Raw genomic sequence first — 18,782 nt, forward strand, 5'->3', positions numbered from 1 at the left:
AGTTAAGAGTCCTATCTTAAAAGGAGATAGAAATAAAGGAGGCACAGAAAAGGCCATTGAAAAAATTATTAGGTTTTAAAAAAAAACTTCCCTGTGAGGAAAGACCAAAAAGATTAGTACCATTGAGTTTAAAGAGGAGGTGGACAGCAAGCAACATAGTGGGGATATAAAATAATGAGTGACAACATAAAGACCATTGAGATGCACATACTGCTCTAAAATCCTGAGAGAAAGAGGGACCTAAAAACTAGGGCTAATTCAAACTGACCAAGTGATATACTTTTCACACATTGCAGAGTCACTCAGTGGAAGCTGCCTCCACCAAATGTTGTTAAGACTAAGATCTTCAGATGATTTTAAAAGGGTTGGCACTGTATAATAGATAAGTCTTTATATCAAAATCTATAGCATCTCAGCCCTTGTGCTGAGGAGCATAAGGCAGCCCCTGGGTGACGGGAGTCAGAAAGTGTCCTGTAGCTTCACGTTTTTCCATAATTTTAATTTTCTTCTTCACATTGGCCACTGTTAGGGAGAGGTCATTGGATTCTCTATGTGTATGACAGCTCCTTCCAGTGTTTCTGGAAGGTCTGATGACAAACTCTGGAAGTGCTGATGTAGCAGAGGGAAGTGCATGGCAGCATGGGTGAACTAAACAGCTCAAATGTGCTTATAGAAGCAGGAAGATAAGGAACAAAATGAAACAAACTATATGCAAGAAATGATCAGCCTTTCTTTGTTTTTTCAGATCTTTGGACCTAACTGGCCCTCTCCTCCTTGGCGGTGTCCCAAACTTGCCTGAAGATTTCCCGGTGCACAACAGACAGTTTATTGGCTGCATGAGGAACCTCTCTATCGACAGCAAGCCGATCGACATGGCTAGTTTCATCGCCAATAACGGCACTCTGCCAGGTATGAGGGACTGCTGCCTCAAAAGTCAACACAAGAAATCTCTCAGCTGTAGCTGTGTGTGTAACAGGGCTTAACATGTTGAAGAGGACAGCACAGGGAGGAACCCCAGGAAGCGACAGGGGACAGAGGGCTCTGAACTGGCCCCCATCCCTCTGTTAGCACTGCTGAGGGCAAAGCATTTGCCCTAGGCCATGATACAGAGTCTCAAGGTGCTGCTGGGCATTGCACTGCCACCGCATCACTGACATGGCTGCAGCCAGACCTGCTCAGCACACTTTGTTTGTTTGAGCAAGGTGCAGTCCATGCCCAGGCCAGGGATGCACACAGTAGCCCGTGGCACAGAGCACACTTAGAGGATTAAGCATCATGGAGAAAAGGACCAGGCTTAGATCTTCTGCATTGCTGTGAGTTTCACCCAGGAATTTACTCCTAAATGAACGTTTTGTTTTTTTTTTTTTTTATTTACCTTTAAATGTCACTTTGCTCTGAAAGATGGTGGGATTAGTTACATGAAAAAGACAACGTTTTTAATGACTTTTTCATAAATTATGTTTGCTCTGTAAATCAAAATCTGCAGTCATTCAAATCTGAAACCTGTTTCATGAAGCAGCCTGCTGGAGTTTCTGATTTGGTTTCCAGTCCCTGGATCCCTCATCAGGGTTAGTTCTGGTGTACAAAATGTTCTCATCATGATAAAACTGGCTCTTACATGCAAGAGTGGCAAGTCCCTTCCTTCCACCCTGCTGAAGATCTGTATAAGAGCTAAATCATAGTTCATACGTTGCATTGTTCATGGATTAAGAAGGGAGTCGAAGCATAAGCTTCAAATTGCTATTTTGTCTTTGGAGACCTTTTTTAACAGTTATGTCTCTAATATTAGCTAAACACAAGTATTTATCTTATGGAAATATACATCAGGAGGGGCATGAAGTGTTTTCTTTAGGATGGATTTTTTTTTCCTCACTTGGAAACGTCTTTCCACATAGTTTAAAACAATGACATATAGTAGTGTTACTCCACTGTGTAACACTGCATATTGGCTTTCCCTGATTCATGTTTCCGTTAGATGACAGTAAGTCACAGCACCAGTCGACCTGCCTGTCTCCAGCAGTGGATGCCAGGGGAAGAGTATAAAAACAGGACAAGTATGCAGTGATATTTCCCCAAATTTTTCTCTTAGATCCTAGAGATTTACAGCTCAGTGACTGTATTTAGTAGCCTTTGATAGATTTGTCTTTATGAATTTGACACTTGGCTCAGCTCACATAAACTTTTGCCATCCATATTTTGCTTCACTGACTTCAAGGGTATTGAAAAAACCCAAATCTATAGTGGTCATGTCTTCTTCTTACGTAAAAACTCGGATAGAATCATTCAGAGTCTTTTTCTTGTTAAAACCATGCAAAGTAGGTATTCTCCTGAATTTCAGGCTGTGCAGCACAGAGGAACTATTGTGAAACCGACTGGTGCCAGAATGGAGGCACATGCATCAACAAGTGGAACACGTACATCTGCGAGTGCCCAGTACGCTATGGAGGAAAAAACTGCGAGCAAGGTAAGATGCGAAGACCTCTTCATGCGTAGTCATGTGTGCACGTTTCGTTACCCATCATTAACATCTCATAGCATGTATGTCAAACTGTGATGCTTAAGGGATAGGTAACAGAAGATTGCAAGTAAGACTGAAAAACACCCATTATCTGTTTGAAATAATTGGAGAGATCGCCTATATAGTAAATATGACAGCTGGCATACTGTCACGAATAACAACAGCTTTCATTGATTTACTTACATAAGCAAAGTAGTTCCACAGAACTTGTCAGTATTTAGGAATTTCTTCATAGTAAAAATGCCTGATCCTAAGCCCCTTTAAATCAGTGGACAGAATTCTGTTGATTTTATTGGGCTTTTGACTCAAACCAGGAATGAATGTGCAGTTTTAATCACCACTTTCTTGGCAAGAAGGCAGTCTCTACTGAGTACAAGCACTTCAAGTTTTACTGGGTTTTCCTTGATTAAACACAGTATACATATATGTGTAAAATCTCATTAATAAAGGATGAGGAAGGTGCAGCAGGTGTGTTTTATAGGGCGTGAAGAACTTGAAGTTAGTTTCTTCCCAAGGAACCAAGGAGTCACCTGCATGAGGGGTTCCGTGGGGTCAGTGCAACAGCGGGCTGCCTGCTGTAAGGTGGCACCTCCGTGTCTGGGGAGGATTGCTCGTTTGGAGTCTTCCTGGAGGCTTTCAGTGAAGAAAACGTGCTTAAACTAGGCATGGCTTTCCTAGAAACAGAAGGCAAATTTCTGGCCTCTGTTGCAGATGTGATAGGTCTTCATTTCCATTAGACTCCAGTGACACTTAGCCCAGAATAGTTTGTAGTGTGATCAAGGATTTTGTTCTTTTGATGTATGTACCCCAAATCAGACATTCTTGATTACTGTCAGCAGGGGTGGACCCTGGAACAGCAGGTCTCCAAGCTGAGGCACACACACCGCAGTGATTTGTAAACCACTGTAGCAGCCCAGATCTGGGTGGTGGCAACTGCTTTCCCCTTGCCTGAGAAGCAGCAGCATAGGAGGAGACACAGTTAAGTTTCTAGCTCGGAAATAAGGGTCTGCCAGGTGAGGGACAGGGGAAAGGAATGCTGGAGGCCTCTTCCTATGTTCCACCTCACACAGAGCCCAGAGCTGCTATTACTGCCCCTAGTGAGGTATCTGCTTTCTATAGCAGCTCCTCAAATATTTGGAGCTCTCCAGGTCTGTATGAAGATCTAATTTTTCCTTGTGTCTGGCATTTTCTTCATGATAGGCTGGTCTCTGTGGTACAAACACACGCTGATGTCTCCTGAGAGAGTGCCGGGGCCAGCTCTGGTGTGACCTGTACTGGGGTGAATGGGGAGTAGTGCTATCACATGCAAAAACTATCCTTCCCTCTGTCTTTGTCTTAGTTTTGAAATGGCATTTCAAAATTTGATCAAATGTGTGTTTTATTCATTGTTTTCTTATCCCAAACTCAACACTAAATCATGAAGTTTGGGATTTAGAAAATCACCTCAGAACTGCTGTGTAACCATCATTGGAAACTCATTTTAAATTCAAATAATACAGATGACAACAATCACAGTATCACTGTCCCCCGCCCCAAGTGGTCTCCTCTGCCTACAGTGGTGTGAAAAAGGCCCCTTTGTCATTCGGTAACCCCCCTTCTTACTGATGCCTCAATTTGTAGGGGTTTTTTATAGTTCGAGGGTGGCAGGCTGCTTGCTTCTTTGATGACGTTTGTGGGGCAAAGTGTCCCTAAGGAAAAATTGGAAGCCAAGAAAGAAATTAATTTTTCTGAAATGTGACAAGAGATTTCAGGAGCCTGAAGTTAAAGTCAGGAAAAATCACTAATATACAACACTCCTGGCTTTCACGTTGCTTATCTGAGTGCTCAAGTATGATTCTAACAGCATTAGCTATTATTAGGAAACTATTTTTTCAGAAAGTTTTAGCTAGAATATTTGCATTCTTATGTAGGAGTGATTGGCTGATGCATTTCTTCAATCCCTTTGGCGGTGCTGGATCTACTTCAGGTCCACAGACAGCAATGGCTTTGGCAGGTTGAGAATTCCACTTTTTCAACTGCCCACTCTTCAGAAGCTCTGGGATCTGGTCTGCACTAGTGAGACTGGGGTGGTTTACCTTCACTACCCTCCTCCTAGGACCTGCTGACTCACCTTCTGGCAGCTCTTATCTCCCTCTGCTGACATATAGAAGGGAGACAAATTAGGGAAAAATTAGTTTCACCTTTGCTGTAGTTTAATGCTTTTTAAAATTGGGATATTGGAATGCTCCAAAGAAGATCTAGCAGCTGTGCCCAACTCACTCTTGGCTAGCTAATGTCACACCACAGGTTTACACCAAAACATAAGCTGTCACATGTCCTACAACCAAACTGCAGGTGACATCCCAGTGTTGGCAATGGGTTTCCCCAGGCCCTCTGTCTCCACCGTGAATACCCCTCACGTCTTCCTGATGGCCTTCTGAATGCAGGAGTCTCTTAAACGTGCGTGTAGATACACAGGCAGCACTTCAAAGTAGCAAACCCTGAGAAAGCAATTAGTTTGCATCTCTGTATCAACAATGGCAAGGAGATGCTGTGCTTGGAAACATGTATGCTCGCCTCTGTGGTGACAGGTGGTCAGGTCCCATCTGGGTACATCAGATGTGGCCACCAGCCCCTCCATGGAGACCTCTGGTCCCAGGCATGGGGAAGGGCTGGGGGGAGGAGGAAGGTCAGAGGGGACTAATGGATGGGGATTCTGTTTCACTAGCAAGGGAAGGTGCACCCTGGCCTGGAGGAAGGGAGGGGAGCTGGGAGGAGGTGTGGGAAGGGAATGGTATTTGCAAGCACCGATCACCACGTGAGAAAAGGAAGAAGGTGGCTAATTGCCATGCCAGTCCAGTTCTCCCAGGAGCTGAGCTGAAATGCTTGCAAACAGCATTCACAGCCTCCAGCAGGTGGGAAGCCTGCAAGGTTTGCATCCTGGCCTCTCCAGAGGCAGGCAGACTTAAAAATTTCAGCAACAGTCTAGAAAACCGCTAGCAAAGAATTTGGAGGTTGAGGTGGTTGTGAAGGTCAGCAGAGTAGAGGAGGAGGGAGACAGCTCACACTTTTGCACGCATGGAGCAGAAGGAGGAAATGATCGTGCTCAACATTGATGTCCTGGTTACTTTTACATTGGTGTCGTGCAGTGTGGGCTGGTGAATCATGCCCTGGCCCAGAGAGCTGGAGCTCAAGCACTGAATTCAAGTTTTAAGCAAGCTGGGGACATCCATGTGTGGTGGCAAACTGATTTAAATTGCTGTCTGGGTTTCAAGAGCAGGCTCCGCTTCAGTTGTTCCACCATATGCCCCCACTAGCATTTGTGGAGGACTGAGTGTGACCGTGAAGGGGAGGTCACAGCCTGGAGCAGGAGGGAGAGGGGCTGCCCTTTGGTGCTGCCAGCAAAAAACCCCAGGGTGGGATGGTCAGGTAAACACACCTTAGAGAAGGGCAAGTCAATTTGTACCTCTGGCTTGGCCAGTGGTAGTCCACTAGTCACTAACATCTTTTTTCTCACAAATAGGGAGCTGAAGGGCTTGCAGCCAGCACTTCGCTCCAACCCCTGTGCTCTCCTACGTAGAGCCTTTCCCTTTACAGAGACCAGCAAGGCAGAGATATCAGAATTTGGGGTTTGGTGTTTATTTCCTCAAAAAAAATGCAAATTCATATCAACCTGACGCCATCTTCTGCAATGATGTCATTCCTCTACCTTTTTTTTAAGGACTTGCCATTTTAAAGTAACATGTACATAGTTGTGTATACATGGTCTCTCTTACTACAAGAACATCCAGAAGAGTCAGCAGATACTGTAGTGTGGAGCAGAAGAGGAAGGAGACCCCTGTCATCTCACTGACCATCCACATGGGCTCAGTGCATGACAAGATACAAGGCTGGGTGCCAATCCATGGTGGTTGTACCCAGTCTCTAAGGCCTGCTTCCACTTGCAAAAAGCTGCCATGAACTTTACTAGCGTGCCTGTGAGGGAGGATGTTAGGCAGGGGCTGACTGCAGATCCCCCTACAAGGTGCCACACATGGTGGAGGTGACGTATGAGGTGCTGCAAATAGCAGAGTTCCCACAGCTTGGTTTGTGCTTCTAGTCAGTGAGATAAACTAATCCATGGCACTGTAGCTCTTGTTACCTGAGGTAACTGCTTTAAAACTCTAAAGGGTGGGTATTCCCATATTTTCCATCAGCAAAGTGCTTTCCATTGAAGGCTGTCATCAGTGTCTCCCTGTAGGAGCTGTATTGGTACAATGTTAGGGAGGAGGACAACTCTTCAGCTGTCATCTCAGGATATTTAAGGAAGATGATTTAGGCAATTCCACATGAGCTTTCACCCTGTGAAAAGGCTGCATAGCTGAGACAGCTGAATAATCTGATCCTGGAGTATTTATAATTAATTAAGATTTCCTGGTGCCTCCCAGCCTTTTCCTCTGTATTTGATCTGTTAATTAGAAGCAGGTAATCAAGGATATGTTGAGAACATCTGCAGCAAGCGTTGCCCTCATACTTCCTGCTCTGTCCACCCACTCATCAGCAGAACTGTATCAGTAGAGATCCTGAGCTTACCTTTCCAGGAACATCTCTCCCCTGCGTAATGCCATAGCAGTGTAGGGTTGCTGCCTTTGAGTGCAGGCATTGAGACAAGGTACATACCCCACGACAAGAGCAGGTTGTGAATTCACAGTATTATCAGCTGCTTCATAGTAGCTCGTCTAGATTGGCTCTTACTCTATAGTAGATTAAAGAGGGACTAGCTACCTTGCACCATCACCATGGCATAGCGTCATTTCTCCTCTTAACCTTTGTCTTGAAGGATACCAACCATTTCTCTCCTGTCTTTTGATTTACAGCAATGCCTTCTCCTCAGCGTTTCAGTGGTGAAAGCATTATCATTTGGAGTGACCTTGACATCACCATCTCTGTGCCATGGTACATTGGGCTGATGTTCAGAACCCGGAAAGTCAATGGCATGTTAATGCAAGCCAATGCTGGGCCTACATCCAAGATCAACATTCAGGTAAAAATGTGGCTGCCTTTGGTTAGAAAATAATTAAGAAATTCTCCCTCATCCCCGTCAGTGGATATGGCCATGTGAACTACACAGCTTCATCCACCCAGCTAAATTCACATCAATAAATAAAATGATTTCTTCAGCCTTTTACCAAAATCAAAAGCTCAATGATCAAAAGATCACTGTAAAATTCAGATTCATTGGTGTAAGCTAAGTCTAAGGTAGTGTTGTGCATAAATATAGATGCAAAAATATGTCTCTTGATTGTTTTGGGGTTTTTTGTTTTTGTTTTGTTTTTGCTACGTTAGGGTCTTAATGTCTGAAGTTATGTGAGGAGATATTGCAAGCGTTCCCTCCTTTACTGTTCTGTCTTTTTTCTCTTTTGAGTTGTCTTGGGAAATGTTATTATCTTGCCCTCTACCCCCCTCCTGCATCAAATATAAAAACTTAGCAAAAAACAGACAGGAGATATTTTTTTCAACAGATACTGAACAACTACGTGCAGTTTGAAGTGTACAGTGGCCTGAGCCAAGTTGCTAGTTTGAAGATGAGCCAGTCACGAGTCAGTGATGGGGAATGGCATCATTTATTAATAGAGCTGAAGAGTGCTAAAGAGGGTAAAGACATCAAGTACCTCGCTGTCATGTCCTTGGACTATGGGATGTACCAGGTAAGGCAGTGTCATAATTTTGCCACTAAGCACTACAGAAATATTTTTAAGGAGAAAGTAGGTTAAAGGATTATGGACAAATACTTATGCTGTGAGCCATGTTCTGCAGAGATTTGTGCCCAGTTAAGTTATATTAATTCATTAAGCCTAATGATAAGATATCTTCCGAACAAGTCTGTAAAAAGCCATATTCAGATCCTCACTGCTTTGATATTTGTTCTGCAATTTACAGTCAGCTACTGCTTGACTCCATCACTACAGAAAGTAGGCTGTCTGTGTCACAGAGGATGACAATGCTTCTTACTGACTGTCCTCTTCCTCAACAGAGCACTGTGCAGATTGGAAATCAACTACCTGGACTGAAAATGAAAAGCATCATTGTGGGAGGTGTCTCTGGAGACCAGGTCTCTGTTCAAAAAATTTTATGGCTGTATGCAGGTATGAAATGAAAAGTGTAGCAGCAAACTTCAAAATTTTAAGAAAATACCCACTTGAAAATGCGAGATTTTCTTTTCCATCCTTGCCCGAATATTTGTGATTTCTCCTTCAAAATATCTAAGAATCAAAATATTACAATCCACCTACTTTCCCAGGTACAAATCTGGTCTCAGAGGGGAACAGCATTTGAAAAAAATCTGGGTTTGGCTCATCAGGTGATGTTTCTTTAAAATGTAGCCTCATGGATTAATGGAGGTAGTGAAACAAATAATACTGTATTCTGAATTAAGTCTCTAAATTAAAAAGAATTGTCTTTTGTCACCAGGGAGTAAGAATGGGAGAGACGTCTACAAATACAGCTACACTCAACATGAAACAGGCTATCAAGATCAATGTGAAGGAGGGTTGTGAAGTGGATAACCCCTGTGATTCCAACCCGTGTCCCCAGCACAGTTACTGCAGCGACGACTGGGACAGCTACTCCTGCATCTGTGACCCAGGTAACCCAGTGACCATCCTATGCACTCATCCAGGAGGTGAATCACATCTTCATGTGATCATCTGAAGAGCAGTGGCAGCAGCTGCAGGATGCTTTTAAAATGCTCAGCTTCTGATTCTTCCTCTTCCAATCAGTAATTTCTTTCTCTGTCTCTGTTGCAACCTTGAAACTGCAGTCATGGACTAAAGATCATTTGTTATAGGCAACGTACCAACCAAACAGAAAGACAGTTTCTGGTCCAAAGGGCTCTTTCTGTGCACCTCTCCTTTTCTTTTTGACATTTTTTTTTCTCTTTCTTTCCCAGCCTTTTCTGCTGTTGGCTTTCAGTCTCACACCCTACATCCTAATCGAGATACTTTGAATGTTTTCTCTGGTTTGGTGCATGTAGCCAGCACATGCTGTCAGCACCCAGCACAGTCACCTCCCATACACACAGAGAGAGAATACAGAACTATTTGTAACACATGCCCTGAATATAAAACTGGGAACCAAAGGCACAAGGGTGCCTCAAGCATGTTAACAGACTGTTGAAAAGAACAGCCCACTATCTTTTTTGCTGAGAGGGAAAAGAGTACCTTCTTCCTGACAGTATCTCAGGGGAGAATCTACTGATTATTGAAGATGTGTTATTAGTGTATAAGCTTAAAATAGATGGTCTTTTGGAGACATGCAAATCGTAAATTACAATGGTTGCTGTAATTTTATGACCTTGTCTCCCCAGGGTACTTTGGAAGAGACTGTGTTGATGTATGTAACTTGAACCCATGTGAGCATGTCTCCACGTGTGTGCACAAACCAAGTTCATCCCATGGCTACACCTGTGAATGTGGACAAAGCTACTATGGACAGTACTGTGAGAGCAAGTGAGAGAATTATTTTTGTTCTTAATTTCTTGATCCTTCCAGGTACTTCTTCTCCTAGTCCAGCAGTCCTCCCACTTCCTTTTCTGCTTTGGTTAGCATTCCTGTTACAGTTTGACTGTTCATAGTAGATGGTGTTTGCAGACTGCCTGCCTTTTGACACTCCTGAGCCATCTTCCCAGAAACCAGGCAAACTTCCATATACTCAGGGGGCAAATTTATTCAGCAGCAACTCAGGGGCTAGACCAATTGCGCTTTGTTAACACAGCACTGCATCTGGCTTGTACCTTGTGGTGGGCTTGGCCTGAGTTTGCTCTGTGCCTCTCCTTCAGCTTTCCCAGCACACACACAGTGATGCACTCGGTTGGGTGATAGAATGGCTTTGCAGTGTGGGTCCAGCCCCTGGGCTGGCAAAAAGCCATCTCTTCTGGCCAGTCTGGGAGGCATATGTCCTTTTGCTGTGTGGTGGAAACATGCTGATTCCCTTGTCACCAGCTTTCTGGTCTCAGATAAGCATTCAGCAACTGGCCTCCTTTTTTCCCAGTGACGGCACTTTGATTTACTGTAAGATGGGCCATTCATGATGTGCAAATGAAGTGCATTTATCTGCCCATGTAGGAATAGCTCATGTGATGTTTCCTTCCCTTTGAAAACTGTGAGCTTCTTCCTCTACCTTTTGTTGTGTGGGCTTGCAAATGTTGGCCATGCTGTTGCCAGATTAATCTTTCATTCCTCTGGATTAGCGACATAGAGATGTTTTCCCTTGTCATTATCTGCTGACATCACGTCAAGTGCAGCATTGTGGTTTTTCATGTTTTAAAGTATGGAAGTACAACAATGGCAATTACCATAAACAAAATTCAGCATGGTCTTTGAAACAAACAGCTTTCCTTTCCTAAAATGAGTAGCAGGGAGGGGATTCCTTGTGCATTATGCTGATCACAGACTCAGCATTGTAGTCCTTCACGCTATTGCTTGATGAAGACTTCCAGCTAGCAGAGACACCGGTTGCTGGCCCAGCCTCTTCCCAGAGCTCTCCTGGCCAGCACTAGTGTTGAGGCATCTGTGGAACAAGCCTGGTCAGAAGATCACCCAGAGGAAGCAAAACCAGCGAAAACAAGAGTTATTCTTCAGCAGGGGTAGCTTTTGAGTTGCTGCACACTCATAGTCTGAAGCATAGTCTTTGATTCATACTCGAGATCGAAGCTGCCACCCTTCCCTCTTACACATACCCAACCACATGTGTCCTCCCCTGTTGCAGAACAGGGATTTTCAGACCCTGTGATGAGCTGTCTGAGAAAGCCAGGTTGGCTGAAAGTAGTGACTTTTCTTTATAGCGTGAGCTTGCAGCCAGCATTGCACCTGGTGTCCCTGCAGGTTGGACAAGCATTGCTGCCCATGGCAGGGCCGGGACAGGAACCCATGGGGATGGCGGGTGGGATATGAAGTGCTGGGGAGCTGTACCCTGAGGCTGTTTGTGGCAGTAGGTAAACCCGGGCATGGTTTCAGCACTGTCTGCAGTTGCCTGTTCTGCTGAAGTGCTGGCACAGCCCAACACAGGCTGTCCAGCCTGCCCCAGCCAGTGCTTTCCCCAGCAGGGATCTGGGGCTGGTGGGACTGGGATGATTTCCCCTAGGCAGCGTGGGCCCTGTCGCCCTCTCCCAGAGGAAGGAGCACTGTATTTGCTCATACAGATGTATACTCCTTATAAAGAGGAGCTGGTCTTGTGTTGTGTTTTAACCCCAGCCGACAATAAGACCCACACAGCTGATCGCTCACTCACCCCAGGAGGGATGAGGGAGAGAATCAGAAAGGTAAAAGTGAGAAACTCATGGGTTGAGATAAAAACAGTCTAATCAGGAAAGCAAAAGTTGCACACAAGCAAAGCAACATAAAGAATTCATTCACTCCTTCCCATCAGCAGGCAGGTGTTCAGCCATCTCCAGGAAAGCAGGGCTTCATCACGCCTAATGGTTACTTGAGAAGACAAATGCTGTCACTCCGAACGTTCCCCCTTTCCTTCTTCTTCTCCCAGCTTTATATGCTGAACATGACATCATATGGTATGGAATATCCCTTTGGTCAGCTGGGGTCAGCTGTCCCAGCTGTGTCCCCTCCCAGCATCTTGCTCGCCTCCATCTTACTTGCTGGTGGGGTGGTGTGAGGAGCAGAAAAGACCTTTATCTGTGTAAGCACTGTTCAGCAATAACTCAAACATCCCCGTGTTATCAACACTGATTTTAGCACAAATCCAAAACATAGCCCTATACTATCTCCATATGGGGAAAATTAACTCTATCCCAGCCAAAACCAGCACATCTTGAAAGCATTTAGAGAACCATCCCCCCTATGGTTTTGTAGCACTGATAATGTTTATTTTCTTTTATTATAGTGTATATATATTTTTATAGGCATTGATTGTTGGCTGCTGCAGTGAGATACATTGCACTCTATAAGCTGACGGAGTTGAGTGCAGATTTGGCCCAAAGCTCTTTTTTCCCACCTTTTAAGAGGAAGCTTAAAATAGCTTTCTTTCAATGTGGTTTTCTTCTACAGGATCGACCTGCCTTGTCCCAGAGGCTGGTGGGGAAATCCCATCTGTGGCCCATGTAATTGTGAGACTAGTAAAGGGTTTGATTCTGATTGCAATAAGACCAATGGAGAATGCCGCTGTAAGGTAAGCAAAAGAAACCAGTCTTAAGTCAGAATTTCTTTCGTTTAAAAAGTAACTGTACCACTAACAACTACAACAAGTGAGTATCTGAGACAAAGTACACACAGTTGTGCTTTGTATCATATATATACGTGCACAGTGTAGTTAATCTTTACCTAAAACATTTTGCTGGCACCGCCCTTCACAAAATCATACTGTGCAGCTCTTATCTTATTTGCATTTGGAAAGCAAAACTGAGAGGATGAAAGCCTGGCTGTGATCTCTCTGAAGTGCAGCCTGGTTTATCGGGGGAGATCAGACCTGGGCGCAGAGAAGTGCTGGTGGCGTTTTGTGTAGCACAAGTGAGTAATGGCCGTGAAACAGCTCAGGCCAGCTGAATGAAGCTCTCCCTTGTGCAATGGCCAGCAAAAGGCTTAGGAACTGGAGACAGGTAGATAATATGAGAGGCTACATGCTTTCCTCAGTGACAACTCTGTCGAGTTGAAGAGGAATTTGTGTGGACAGGAAGGGACAGATGGGGGATGGCAGGAGGGGAGGTGCCTGCCTCCTAAAGGTTTTACAAAGGAATTCTCACAATAGGTTTTACAATAGCCTTGAATGACATCAGAGGAGCTGTGCCTTTGCAGACAGGCAGCAGCGAATCTGGCCTGCTACGCCTTTCCCAAATGCCAGCAGGACGCTCAGCAACTGTTGCATTAAATCAAGTCAGTAGGGTGCCAGCACCATGTTCTTGTGTAGTCGCGTAACGGCTCAGATCAAAAGCATTTACAGATGCAATTTGAATATGTGATCATTGGTTGCTCTCCACCTTGTACATGAAACATAAATGGACAGTGCAAGAAGTTTCCTTACTGGCTTGTTCATGACATACAGGAGTGGAATTCCAAAGTAGAGAAAACTGCAAATCTTCCAAGAGTACATTTGCTGGGCACTGGCAGCAAGGAGGAGTAAGTGGGCCCTCTGCCCCCATTGCAAATGGTGGTCTTAACCCTGGGTCTCTGTGGCACAGGGCAGCCCAGCCACCCCTCTGGTGCTCAGCTCTGCCTCTCCACATTGACTGGGCTAACGTAGCACACTTACCACAGCTGTTACGTTTTCTGTTAATATCATCATTATCCTGTGCTTTGCAAAATTAGCCCTTTTATGATGCACAGGCTCCTAGAGTAGGATTTCAGAAACACAAGCAATTTGGAATATAAGTCAAATACCTCATGTCTATCATTTTGGTTTTTTGTAGGCAAATTACTACAGGCCCCAGAGCAGTGACACCTGCTACCCCTGCGACTGCTTCCCCTCTGGCTCCCACACACGTGCCTGCGACATGGAGACAGGACAGTGTCCTTGCAAACCTGGCGTCATAGGGCGGCAGTGCAACCGCTGCGACAACCCCTTCGCTGAGGTTACTACGAAGGGCTGTGAAGGTACCTCCTGCCCAGCAAGTGCTGCTGATCAGCTGGGCTGTAGTTGCAGGATCAGAGCCACTAGCAGCAGGGAGATGGGGGGTGCACAGCAGTGGCCATGCGGCTGCGCCCTGGGGCACATGTGAGCCCAAAGGAGTGCCTTCAGCAGGGGCGATGGGAGCTGCAGCAGCCTAAACATGCAACCCTCTTCCTAAGTCTGTGCCAAAAGAAAAAAGCTGGTATTTCTTTATTTTTCATTAAATGGAAATATAGCAAGCTTAGCTGGGGAGAGCAAAACACTAATCCCAATTTTACTTGAAACCTGAGTTCATCTCCCAGTGCAGCATTGTATTGCTATGCCGCAGCTAAAAAGGTGGGCAAGAACCCTCACGCCTTCTGCCCGCAGAAGCTTTGCTGTGCACCTAGTGCCCTCTGCCTTTCTTCCCCTTCTTGCCCGCCCTGTCTTTCCTCTCACACACCCACCCTCCTCCTGTGGTCAGCACAAAGCTGCAGCAGCAGCCATCTCACCACAGTGTGTGGGTGAAATGAAGGGGAAACGTTTTCCCACAATAAAGGAGCAGGCAGAGATAGGCAGAGCCAAAATCCAGAGCCCCATAATCATCCTGAGCTTTCCTCTGCCTGTACCTGTCTGCCTGCACTGGTGGATAAGGAGCAGCTGATGGGTTACAGCTTGGAAGGCACTGCAGAGGGCTGGTATCCTGATGGGGCTTGTGAATTACAGGAAGGTCCTTTAGGCAGGTTGAAGTATCTCCTGTTGTGATTTTTATCTTGTCAGAAAAATTGCATAATTTCTTTTTCTGTTTTCAGTAATTTATAATGGCTGTCCCAAAGCTTTCGAGGCTGGTATTTGGTGGCCACAGACCAAGTTTGGCCAGCCAGCTGCAGTGCCATGTCCTAAGGGATCAGTGGGTAAGTTCCCTGGGTAGAACATTAACTATTTTATCTACATGCCTGTTTGAGGGGGGAAAAAAAGAGAAAAAAAATATGTACGTAGGGAATGGCATTAATTCAGTTGGTCTAGAGATTACAGCATAGCACATGCATACCACAAGCAGAAAAGTTTAGCTAGCTAAAACTCAAGAACGGCTAAAATACATTTTAGTAGCAAAAAATAAATACAAAGGTGCAGCAGATAAATACATATAAAGAACAGAAATTCTATATCTGTATTTTCAAAAAAGCACTGTCCAATTTTCTATTTATCAAGCAATTCTTACACATGTAACTTCTAGTTTCTAGCAACTTGTACGTGTCCTTTAGTGATACAGCTCCTTTGGGCAAAAATAAAATGAGGAAAATCATTTACATGATGATTGCTTTACTAGCATTGCAGGCTAATAAAGCTAAGAGTTACAACAGAACTTGTGTTTTTCCATCCAGTGTCTTTTGTCTAACCCATCAGTCAGACGGCTGAAAAATGCATTTTATGAAGCATGTGAGCTGTGTTGTTTTGTACAGCAGGCAAATGACAACCTGCTTTTTCACGCATGTCCCTGAAAATGTTTATCAGATTTTTGAAAACGGAGTTCACAATCTTTTCCAGAAGTTCACAGTCTTTTCATTTTCTGTGTGAAATGAAACCTCTGACTCATTTCGGCACCTGGTAATTCTCTACTGTGAGTGCTCCTCAGGCTCAATGAGTTATAAATGGTTATATGACTTCCCCAAATATTACTGGGGGGAGGTCACTGCCTGTAGGTGTGCAGAAGATTTGTGGTCAGGCAAGCTCCTGTTCTGAGGATTTTAGGAGATAGAACTGATTTTTTTTTTAAATGAAGCATATTTACATTATTAAACAGTATAAAGTTGAATTAAAATGTTTTCTCCACTTTTATTGCAATTGATCCCAGTGTTTCTTCTAGCAAATAGGCTAGCAGGCAAGGGTACTTACAGGAATTGCGCATTTTAAGTTAATTTTACAGAACGTTCAAAAAAATTAGCTTTATAATAATGAATATTCAGACGAAGAACCTGAGGCGTAATTGTATTCGTCTAATCATGGAAGAGAAATAATATAATTAGATATTGTTCAATTAATTATAATTCTTATTTAGATGTTAGTAATTAAATGGCTTAGACACATGCAATATGTTATGTGCAAGTTAACTAGCACAATGTAAATTTTGAATTGGATAACTTGCAATTCACTGTGAAGGATCCACAGCCAATAATCACATTTTAAAATTATGTGACAAATAGTACAAAATAACAGGCTAAATTAAACAGTAAGCTGCTCACAGAGCATTCACAAGTGGCAAAAGGCAATTATATATGTTGGCTGAAGTGTTTGCCACATGCAGTATGCAAAAGTGCTAGCATCTTTTGACATGAAGACAGTGTTTATCCAGAAGGTCTTCCTATATAAGCTATTGCACAGAAATCCAAGTAGGGCTATTTTTTCAGAAATATTTAGGAAGTGCAGTCTTTCTCATATTTGGTATTAATAAATTGCTGAGTTCATCTGAGAACATTAGGGCACTGAGGCTGAGAGCGGTTGGGCAAATCTTGAAGCTTGCCTAACTTTTCTCTAAAGCCCGAGGAAAAAAATTCCTGAAGATGAGTATTCTTTAACTTCTCTCAGACAGGAATCCCGGTTTGTAAAGTGAAATATGTGTGTAGCTCTAAGAAACTTTAAAATATGGAAAATCCAAAAGTCTAGGATATTTGAAATCTATTAAGATTTACCCAGCAGAATTCAGAACAATATTTACCATTAATGCTTTGTTTCCTTCAGGAAACGCAGTTCGCCATTGTAACATTGAGAAGGGCTGGCTGCCTCCTGAGCTTTTCAACTGCACCACCAACACTTTTGTGGATCTAAAAATCATGGTAAGCTGGGTTTCTCGGTTTTGCCTTTATTTTGTAAATGATCATCAATTTAGACTCCTATGTGATATCCCTGCACTCCATCTTTTCACTGAGTCCTTGAACCTCCTTGTTTCCCATCAGGACCCTTGTGCTTTTCTGGCTCTCAGTTACATTTTCCATTGAGTTGTCCTGTCAACACTTTCTCAAGACAAACACCATTTTGATCAAACAACTCCTTTGTGCCAAAAATCCCTAAATGATGGTTGTCTTTTTAACTTGAATTAAAAAAAAAAAAAACATATTTGGGTTTTTTCTTTCTTCTTGTCTCTGACTCAGAATGAAAAGTTACATCACAATGAGACCAAGCTGGATGGAGACAAAACCATACGGATCGTGAGAGTGCTGCAGAATGCCACCAAATACACACACAGCTTATATGGCAACGATGTGAGGACAGCTTACCAGATGATGATCCGAGTCCTCCGATATGAGAGCCAGCAGCAAGGGTTTGACTTGGCAGCCACGAGGGATGTGGAATTCAATGAAGTAAGATACTATATACTGTGCTGAGACTTTACAGTTCCCTTTAAAAGTTTTATGGCAATGGATAATTAAATTTGTTTTTGACCAAACTGGAGCAAATACCATGTAATTGCTCAATCTGTTTCAGAAATGAGTCGATTTTCTCTAATTTAGAATGCATGTGTGCATGCACAAATATGTGCATGTAATACAAATATTGTAGAAAGTGCTGTTACAGTAAATATCATCATAGTAACAAACAAAAGCAAAAATCCCCAAATGAAAAAAACTATAAAGTTGATGTGTTATTCCTGGATAAAATAGCTTTGTGTACCATATTCAATTTTGTTGAAAAACCTTCCTAATGTGATTGTTTTCATTTAAATGTGCAGTGAACTATGAGCCAGTTACTGACTCTGAACGTTTCTTACAGTTCAGTTTGTAAACATTTGAGTCATGTTTATTAAAGAGTTGGTACATTGAAAGACACTCCATACTGTATTGATATTTTAAGTGATGCAGGCACATACAAAAATGTGTGCCAGAGGGCTTCTGCTAGTAAGAATATTCATGAAAGACCCAGTTATTACCGAAGACCTGACAAGGTCTAGAGAACAAGCTGTAGCACCCTCCCCATCTTGGGCAGACATGCAGTTGTGGTGGAAAAATGTGAGATGTGCAGGAAGTTGGAAGTTTTCTATGGTCTGAAAATGTGAAGGTTGGATGACCCATGTCAGGCTCGTAAAGCTCTCTCTGTTCCCCTGTGTGCTGCAGGGTACTGCTGTCCACACTTGCGATACTATTTCCAAGATCCCAACCATGAAACAGCACAGACCAAGCTAAAACATCCTGCTGGACCTGTGCTAGCAGAGCCCAGAGCTTGGGCACCAGCGTAGGGATGCTGGAACAACCCTCCATGGGCCAAGACTGACATCTGTGCTGGCAAAAGGTGGTCTGTCTCCCTTTGAAGGTGTGCTACACCCAACTCATTGCTCACAGTGACGTCCTCCAGGAGGACCAGCCAGGTCAGGTAGACTTTGGGGTGAACTTGAAGACCCTGTAGAAGGCCAAGCTGAACTAGGAGAAGACCTTCCTGGGGAGGCAGGAGCAGGAGGAAGCGTGACTGAGAAAATTCCTCAGTGTCTTGAGCTGTACAGTCAACAGAGAGTGGAGAACTTCCAAAAAGTTGAACATGTTAGATGCACCAGATTTTAAGAGATTCGGTTTTTCCTTTCCTAAGGAGACACTGTGTTGACAAACTTGTACCTGCAGGCTGTGGAGTGGATTAATTCCCCCATTCAGAACTTGAGAAGGAACTTCATTTTTAGCATGTTTTGTTAAGTAAAAATAAGAACAATAAGCCAAAAAAGTGGTTT

The 18,782-nt window shown here is 43.7% G+C and overlaps 1 protein-coding gene across 1 annotated transcript in view; it reads left to right on the top strand.

Moving 5' to 3' along the window:
- Positions 1-18,782, top strand: part of LOC104463922 (cadherin EGF LAG seven-pass G-type receptor 1-like) — a gene marked incomplete at its 5' end in the record, with an annotated part of 77,969 nt that overhangs the window by 29,953 nt on the left and 29,234 nt on the right. The window contains 13 exon segments of the mRNA XM_010076436.1: positions 746-909; positions 2,339-2,464; positions 7,354-7,520; positions 7,999-8,184; positions 8,511-8,602; positions 8,604-8,622; positions 8,948-9,122; positions 9,843-9,984; positions 12,538-12,658; positions 13,893-14,076; positions 14,884-14,985; positions 16,811-16,905; positions 17,221-17,430. Coding sequence (XP_010074738.1) covers positions 746-909; positions 2,339-2,464; positions 7,354-7,520; positions 7,999-8,184; positions 8,511-8,602; positions 8,604-8,622; positions 8,948-9,122; positions 9,843-9,984; positions 12,538-12,658; positions 13,893-14,076; positions 14,884-14,985; positions 16,811-16,905; positions 17,221-17,430 — 1,783 coding nt within the window.

This window comes from Pterocles gutturalis, unplaced genomic scaffold (assembly GCF_000699245.1).
Source record: "Pterocles gutturalis isolate BGI_N339 unplaced genomic scaffold, ASM69924v1 scaffold27813, whole genome shotgun sequence".
NCBI lineage: Eukaryota > Metazoa > Chordata > Aves > Pterocliformes > Pteroclidae > Pterocles > Pterocles gutturalis.